This window comes from Armigeres subalbatus, chromosome 3 (assembly GCF_024139115.2).
Source record: "Armigeres subalbatus isolate Guangzhou_Male chromosome 3, GZ_Asu_2, whole genome shotgun sequence".
NCBI classification, from domain to species: domain Eukaryota; kingdom Metazoa; phylum Arthropoda; class Insecta; order Diptera; family Culicidae; genus Armigeres; species Armigeres subalbatus.
In genome coordinates this window covers 331,926,112-331,935,014 of record NC_085141.1, presented here as the reverse complement: position 1 = coordinate 331,935,014, position 8,903 = coordinate 331,926,112, and the positions used below count along the sequence as shown (strand labels likewise).

At 42.3% G+C, this 8,903-nt stretch overlaps 1 protein-coding gene across 1 annotated transcript; it reads right to left on the bottom strand.

The window, feature by feature from the left end:
• Positions 1-2,352: 2,352 nt before the first annotated feature.
• On the bottom strand, positions 2,353-3,144 carry LOC134222732 (uncharacterized). Its single transcript, XM_062701896.1, has one exon. It carries the CDS (start codon positions 3,142-3,144, stop codon positions 2,353-2,355), a length of 792 nt encoding a protein of 263 aa, XP_062557880.1.
• Between the last annotated feature and the right edge of the window lie 5,759 nt (positions 3,145-8,903).

Below are 8,903 nucleotides of genomic sequence, written 5' to 3'. Positions count from 1 at the left end.
ATAGACGAACTCAAGGCGAGGGGTGTTTCGATGTAGAATATTTTATATTTGTTAGAATTCATAGTCGTTTATGGTGGCAAACATTTGGTCACTATAAAGTTGCTTCAACAATTTTTTCCTTATATGTGCTGCTCGGGAAGGGTCGGTCCTAGCAGTGACGTTATTTTTCATATCATTTTCATTCGTGGTCGGCAGTACGCCTGGTCGGACCAAAATTAGAACCTAAGCGGCGATGAGTACCATTTATCGTTGGGTTTTATCTGTCGGTTTCAGCATGAACGCCACAAAATGACTCCGTGGACACATCTGCTAAAGTCGTCATCAGCCAGCGGGACCTGCTATAAATCTAGGCAGTGAAACAGCCTCCAACCGGAAAATCATTTGGGTCCTCGGGGTCGACATAGACCAATAATTGACATTTTTACTAGACCTGTGTGCCGATTGAAATTCTAACAGCGGCGGCGTTGGCGTTGGCTAATTTCATGCATCAAAACTTTTCCGGATTTCTTCGGAGGCTTCTCCAGAAATTCCCCAAAAATTTCTTCAGGAGTTATTCGAAAGTTCCTCCAGAAATTCTTCCGGAAGTTCCTCCAGGAATTCCTCTGGAAATTCCTCCGAAAGTTCCTCTAGAATTTCTCCAGAAGATCCTCCAGCAATTCTATCAGAAGTTCCTCCAGATTTTTTTTGGAAGTTCCTCCATGAATTCTTCCAAAAGTTCCTCCAGGAGTTCTCCCGGTATTTCCTCCAAGAGTTGCGGAATTTCTTCCAGAATTTCCTCCGGAAGTTTCTCTAAGAATTTCTCCGATAATTTTACCGGGGTTTCTCCAGAAGTTTTTCCAGGATTCCTCCGAAAGTTTCTCTAGGAGTTCCTACGAAAGTTCCTCAAGGAATTCTTCCGGAACATAATCTATGAATTCCTCTTAATGTTCTTCGAATGATCCCTTCGAAAATTTCTCCATTATATCTTCCGCAAGTTTCTGCAGGATTTCTTATGGGTGCTATTTCAGGATGTCCTACAGGAAACCCTCCGAAGGTTTGTTAAGAAATTCCTCAGGAAGGTCGTTTAGAATATTTTTCGAAAATTCGTCCACATATTTCTCTAAGACTTCCTTCAGAAGTTCTTCCAGGAATGAATCCGATAATTCATCCAGAAATGCCTACGAGAAATTTCTTGGATTGGAGCTTTCTTCTGGAATTTCTATGAATGATCCTTCGGAATTTACCAGGATTTGCTCCATAAGTTAGTTATTTTCGCGGAAGTTCCTTTGGAAATTCCTCTAAAAGTTCCTCTAAGAATTTCTCCGGAAGTTTGTTCAGAAATTCTCAGGAAAGTTCGTCCAGAAATCCAACCAAAAGTTCTTCCTGGAATTCCTCCAGAAATTACTCCAAGAATACCTATGGGAAATCCTCCTGGAATTACTCGGGAACTTCCTATGGATGTTCCACCGGAGGTTATTCCAGGACTTCCTCTAGAAGTTTGTCGAAGTCTGAAGAATTTCAATGAAAGTCTGTGCAGAAGTTCCTCTGAAAGTTCCTCCAGGAGTTCTACCGAAGTGTCTCCAGGAATTCCTTAAGAAGTTCTGCCAGGGATTTTTCCGAAAAATCCTCCTGAAATTCTCCGGGAACTTCCGCCAGAAATAGCTCTGAATGTTCATCCAGTAATTCCTGGAAAAAATATTCCCGAAATTCCTCATGCTACTCAAAAAAAAATCTTTTTTTTTATTTCTGAAGAATAAATCACTCATTTTCTGAAACATTGAATGTTAGGTAGATTTCTGAGAAAAAAATAATATTTGGCCGTTATATATCAAAACAAGGGATTTAGTGGTCAAGACATTTTCCCCCAAGTTTTTACACTATTTTAGCTTAAAATTAGCACAGAGAACAGACAGAACAGTCTAGCTTAGAAAGTGTTTAAGAAATTAATTTAACTGCCTTTTCATAATAAAACACTTGGCAACATCGTGGTGGCGCTGGCATCGCCACCCACAAACGTATCGTGGTCGATATACGTCATCGCTAATCAAATGTCAACAAATAATAGAATCGTAAATGAACGACAACAAAATGGGTCACAAGTGCGAGTTTTATTGGTGTTCCAATAGACAAGGTGTTACGCTGGAAAAATCGTTCCATGGCTTTTCAAAAGATGCTGAATTGTGGGAATTTAAATCGGGGAAGGTTCATTTGGCCGAAACTCATTCGGCCTAAAGCCATTTGGCCGAATGCCACTAGGCCGAACAAACCATTAGGCAGAAGCCCATCTGGCCGAAAGTCATTTGGCCGAACGGGTAATTTGGCCGAAAGGGTCATTTTTCCGAAAGGGTCATTTGGCCGAAAGGGTCATTTTTCTCAATACCTCGGCGGATACGATGAATGAACTCTAGTGTATTGGATTGTGGGACCGGCAAGCAGAACATCGTTGAGCGATAGACCAGATTTCGACGGACAAGACGCATCAAAAACGGTTCGCAGCTTGGTGGTGGTACTGTCCATCTTGATCACTGCGTGGTGGGGAAGGTAGTATCGAGGTTTGGTGTATCGTTCGTTTGGGTCAACCACCCGCATGTGCCCGAGTGCCAAATACTCGTGGATGAACTTCTGGTACATGGCGTGCTTATCAGGATTCTGGGCGAGCGACCGTTCTAGGGTGTAGAAACGCCGTGTGGCATTGTACCAGTTGTCCTTAATCCTTGAAAGCAGTTCTTCGCGCTTTGAGAGCTTAACTACATAGCGACCATCAGGATTTCGCACGGTATGTTCTACGAAATGATCATCGCAATATCGCTCGGAAGAAGACCACCCTTCAGAATGCTGTACATCCTCCAACTGCCAAAAATGGTTGACCAGCTCGTCGATTGTGCATGGGTTACTGAACTGACAGCCACAGGGATTTTCATGGTTGTGGTCCTCTAGCATACACTCTCCAGACACAATCCACCCAAATTCGGTGTTCTGGAGTAGCGGGAGATCGTTACACGGAAGAACACGGAAAAAATGAGCAGCTCCTAGAAACATGTCAATATCCCGAGTTACCGCGAATGTAGGATCAGCGAGGTTGACGTGCTGCGGAATAGGCCATTGCCGAACGTCAACGGAAAACTGCGGTCCTGGCTTCACGGTGATTGATGGAAGGACTAGCATCGAACCTTTTACGGAAAATGTTGAAACACGGGAGAAAATAATCACGCAAGCTTCGTGCTCCACTACCGTTGGCACTCTTCCTATTCCGCTTATCGTTATTGGTTGCGATAACTGACGTTTTGGTAATTGAAGCTTTTCACACAGCCGATATGAAGTTTCGCTGGGATGCACAACATTAATAAACAACGGGCAGTAATAATGCGTCCTTTACTGTTGCGGATGTTCACAAGAGTAGTCGGAAGGTATACGGTGCCAGGAATTGAAGCTTGGGATTGTGAGACGAAAGTGCACTGTGCATTATCTTGATCTTGAGGCGCATAGTTGTTGGAAGTTGTGGACGTTGATGTTTCCTGGGTGGAAGCTTGCGCGACACACTCGGCGAAATTTATGCACGGACTCGGACAGACTTGCTCGAAAGCAACGCAACACGTGGACTCATTGGACTGGCTAACGAAGTTGGATTGAATGTCACCGCTGTCAGTATACAGCAGCGTGTGGTGTTTGCGGGAACAGACTCGGCAGCGGGTGCCCGTACAATTCGGGCAAAATGAAACGCGATCGCAGGCAATTTATGCAAATGTTTTTGGATCGTACTAATTCAGTTCGCTGGCTAACATCGAGCTTTTGGAAGTCTGGACAATGATACAGATAATGGGTCTGGCCACTGCTTTTCGGGATCGGTTGAATGATTACCAGCTGAGAGACTGGAAGAGTTCTTCCGATGCGTTGCTATCGGAAAAGCTGCTGATTTTGCCTGAGGCTTGGACTTGGGGCGAGGAGAAGGAGCGAAAGAAGCTGGAGAAACGGCATGCAAGACACGTGCGTAATTTTGAAGAAAATTCATCATTTGAAGATACGATGGCATGGATGTCGAGTCGTCAGCGGCTGTGCTGGATGCTGAAGCGATTCCCCCCAGAACAGAGGCGATGTTGTCCGTGTTAAGCCTAATTAAATGATTTTCCCATTCACGGAGCGTATAAGGGTCAAGGCGGATCGTCAGCAAATAAACCAGAAGCGAACTCCATTTGTGAGCTGGTTCACCTAAACTCTTCAACACTGAAATTTGCTGTTCAAATCGATCAACTAGCGCGAGCAGCTCCTCGGCTGACTCTGTGCGCATCACGGGAGTGTCGAACAGTGTTCTTATATGGCACTTGATCAGCTGCCGTTTATTTTCGAAGCGTAGCTTGAGCGCACGCCATGCATCCTTGTAACCCTGTTCACAAACCTTGATTGGATCGAGAATACGCGCAGTTTCACCTTCAACAAGACCCTTCAAAAAATGTAGCTTCTCAACGGACCCAATGTCGCTCCGTGAACCCACTGCTGATTGAAACGGATCCCGAAAGACGCACCAATCCTCCAGACGGCCTCTAAATTTGGGTACATTTATTTTTGGAAGTCGTATGCTTAACGGTTTCACAAGTGGCGACTTGTTTTGGGGAAGGGTACTGGTGGTTTTGGGTAATTGTTTTAGGAAAAATGCTCGTAGAGCATAGTATCTACTGTCAAATTTCTGTCGCTCACCTTTCAAATCAATGGGAGCCTCCTCCGTAGACAATGCCTCCATCTTGACAGCCACCTGGTGAAACTCGTCGTAGAAACGCTCCAGCTTCTCTGCCCAAGCCTCTATCTGTTCCTTCTGGATTTCTTCTTTTTAAAGCTTTTCACGTAATGCTCCAACAGCGCTACAGAATCCTATACATTTTGCTTCTTCTGTTGCCACTCATCCATGGTCTTCGCTTCTGAAGCCATTTTTTTAATCACTAGTGTCGATTCGCTCACTGAATTTTACTTTCAACCACCAAGAATCTCTTTGTAGGGCACCAAACTTTTCCAGATATTCTTTACTTTTATTTACACTGTGCCCCACTGTATCAGGTATCAGAACGTCGGCTCCAGGGGCACGTTCACCTCAATTTGGGAGATTTGTGCCATCGCCTTCACAGCCTTTTTCATCACACACCTGACGGAAAAGGAAGTGAACAAAAGGAAAGGAATGTGAATGGGAGAACAAAGGGAATGTTTGGAAAAGGGCCCTTGAAGAGGGCATACAACGCATTAACGTACAAGAGCTTATAGCTCCTTACCACAACGGGTTATGAACAACAAAATAAGGTACACTGGGGGAAGTGGAAAAGGAAAAATCGATAGTGCATGTTTGAATTAGTGTAAAACCAGTTTAAATGATCTAAATGGGTTCAATCAAAATGGGCTATCAAAAACAGTCAATTTTGCACCAACTGTGCGGTAATTCATACCATTTTGGTCGCTTGAAATTTGTGGAAAGAGATTTAAAAATAAGGAGTTGTTTTTCCACTTAACCCAGTGGGATGGGGTAAGTGGAAAACCCATTTAACCTTGATCTTCAATTGTGATGAGTAGTTACATATAACTAAAATCAATAAATAATTGCTCTGAGTATCTTTTGTGGAATGATTTCATTACCTTAACGGAAAAGATACTCAAGGAATTCTCGTAATAGCTAGAGATGGCTGGTTTTGCCTTCTCGAACACTAAGTGAACGTCAAATCTATATGTTCGCCCCAAATATGAACTTTTTATAGGAAAAATGGGACTTACAGGGTTACAAACTAATCAACTTAGTTTAACGAATTGAGATGATGTCTGTATGTGCGTATTTGTATGTATGTGTGTGCGCAAAGCACGTTCAAAATTATCAGCTATTCTTAAGCACTTGTCCTTAACCAATTTGTTCGCAAAAAAAATTGCATTCAACGGCGATACTTGTTATGAATAAAAATTAATGTGAATTATAGAATATATTTACCTATCAGTGCTATTTTTAACTTTTTTATACATTTTTTTTCATATGTAAAACATGTGAAAGGCATCAATACCGATAGGTGGTTCAATCAAGCATTTTCTCATTTATATTAGTCCAATCACCACTGGAATCACAATGATAACAAAGAAGGAACATATTAAGATTCACAGCTATCGAAATAAACCCTGGAGGGAAGAAAAAATTTGCGTTATTAGAGCATTATCCACTTTCCCCGCAGTGTTTGATACCAGGGGTAAGTGTAAAATCTTTGAATTATTTGCTCTCATGGTACAAACCACTACAAATTGAATGGGATTAGTTTAATTGTATTGTAATAGTAACCTGTGATATAAATTCACTTGAAAAAGGGACAATTGGTGCAAATAAGAATTGATTTTATGAATGCAAAAATCAACTTTTCGTGAAACCTTAAATTACAGTTCAAGCGTTAACCGTGTTAGTGTATGTATTATACAAACTTCAACATAGTATTAGTGTGAGCATCAAAGTATATTCTTGCATAATGTTATGATGTGGTAAAAACTGTAAAGTATGTACAATTCCAATTTTTCGAGTCGATTTTTACACTTACCCCCTATTTCCACTTCCCCCAGTGTACCTTACTCTGAAGGTTCAGGTTTCTGAAGTCAATTTCACTAAGTAAGTGTTTACCAAATATTTGGAAGCGCAATTGTGCATAGACTGGGCAGTTACATATTAGATGATAAGAAGTTCCATAATCGGATTCACAACTATCACAAACAGATGATTCAACGCGTTGAATATTTGCCATGTGATAGTTCAGTCGGCAGTGACCTGTCAAGGCCTTGACTAAGACACTGCAATTCTGTTTAGACAGATTAGCTAAATAGCTTGCTACTATCGGAGATGGCTCCCGGATGTACAATTTTGTTTGATGACATGAATCCAGACTACTCCAATGCCATTTGTGCTGAGTGACAGCCCAAGAGTTGATCAAAAGCTTCACCCAACACTTGGATATTGGAATAGCTGGCTCAGGACCAATAAAGTCATGCGATGCTCCATTACGAGCTAACTCATCAGCCAATTCGTTTCCAGCTATGGAAGAATGGCCAGGTACCCATATAAGGTGTAAAGTATTAACTGAATTCAGTTCCTCAATTTGAGTTCGACATGCGATTACTAACTTCGACCTTGAGTTGGCCGAGGCGAGAGCTTTAATAGCTGCTTGGCTATCTGAACAGAAGTATATTACTTTGCCCATAATGCGTTGCTGCAGTGCAGATTGCACTCCACACATGATGGCAAATATTTCCGTTTGAAAGACAGTGCAGTGTGTACCCAGTGAGTGTGACTGTTCCAATCTCAGCTCACGCGAATAGACGCCTGCACCTGCTCTACCTTCGAGGAGGGAGCCGTCAGTGTAACAAACAATGCTGTCCGACATACTTCTCTCCAAATAGCCAGATGTCCACTCATCCCGCGAGGGGAATTGTGTTGAAAATGCCCTATAAGGAAAACTACTAACGTGTGTGAGATCACTTGGAGCAAGGAAAATTTTGTCCCAATTAACCATAAGCGGTAACAACGAAGTGTGTGTAGAACTGCGGTTTACAGGATTCTCTTCCATAAAACCGAGTACCCATAGTCGGTGAGTACAAGAAAATGCTTCTTGTTTGAGGTGTATGTGTAGTGGGGCCTCGTCGAAGAGAACTTCGAGAGCAGCCGTGGGAGTTGAAGAGAACGCACCAGTCATTGCCATTGGGCACATCCTTTGAAGATGGCCTAATTTAGACTGAATTGTCCTCACTTCCCCCTTTTGCCACCACACAAGACATCCATAAGCCAAAATTGGTCGTATAACTGTTGTGTAAATCCATTTGATATATTTGGGTTTAAGACCCCAAGTTTTATCAAAGGTTCGTCGGCATTGGCCGAAAGCCATACACGCCTTTTTGATTCTGAACTCAATGTTAGGAGTCCAGGAAAGCTTTGAATCCAAAATTAGACCCACATACTTTACTTGATCAGTTACATTGATTTCAGAACCAAAAAGATGTAATGGACGAATACCATTACGATTACGTTTTTCCTTGAAAAGAACAATAGATGTTTTATTCGGATTGACCGAAAGGCCATATTGGCGACACCAACTTTCAACTACCTGAAGGGCATTTTGCATCAGGTCGAATAAGGTAGTAATGCACAAACCCATATCAATGTAAGATAGTCGTCGGCAAATCCATAGGTAGGAAAACCGCCATTATTGAGTAACCTCAATAGAGTATCTGCCATGAGATTCCACAAAAGTGGAGATAATACTCCCCCTTGAGGGCATCCGCAGACACTTAATTTCCTAATCGCTGCTTGACGTAATGTCGAGTAGAGATGTCGGTTTTTAAGGATCTGGTGAATCCGTTTGGTAATAATATTAGGTAGCCCATGACAACGTGCGGCTTCCAATATTGCATCGAAAAACACGTTGTCGAAAGCACCTTCAATATCTAAGAAAGCACCCAAGCACGATTGCTTTTGAGCGAATGCTTTCTCGATATCGTACACAACCTTGTGTAGAAGAGTCACGGTGGACTTTCCAGATTGGTAAGCATGTTGATTAACATGAAGAGGCATGTTTGCCAAACAGTCATCACGAATGTGATGATCGATAATACGTTCTAAGCATTTCAGAAGAAATGAGGTCAGACTGATGGGTCTAAAACTCTTCGCTTCTTCATACGAAGCACGTCCTCCTTTTGGGATAAACTTTACAGTGACATCCCGCCAGGATATGGGAATATACCCAGTAGCAAAACTGCATACTAAAGCTTTTTCAAAACATATTTGATATGTTCAAAACCTTTCTGAAGTAGAACAGGATAAATCCCATCCTCCCCTGGAGATTTGTAGGGAGCAAAACTGTTAAGTGCCCATTGAATCGATTCAGTAGTTATGATTCTACGTGCTTGAGCCCAAGACCCATAGCTACATG

Bases quoted from the DNA above. Each gene is read 5' to 3' on its own strand.
- LOC134222732 (XM_062701896.1), bottom strand. From the start codon at position 3,144: ATGCTAGTCCTTCCATCAATCACCGTGAAGCCAGGACCGCAGTTTTCC.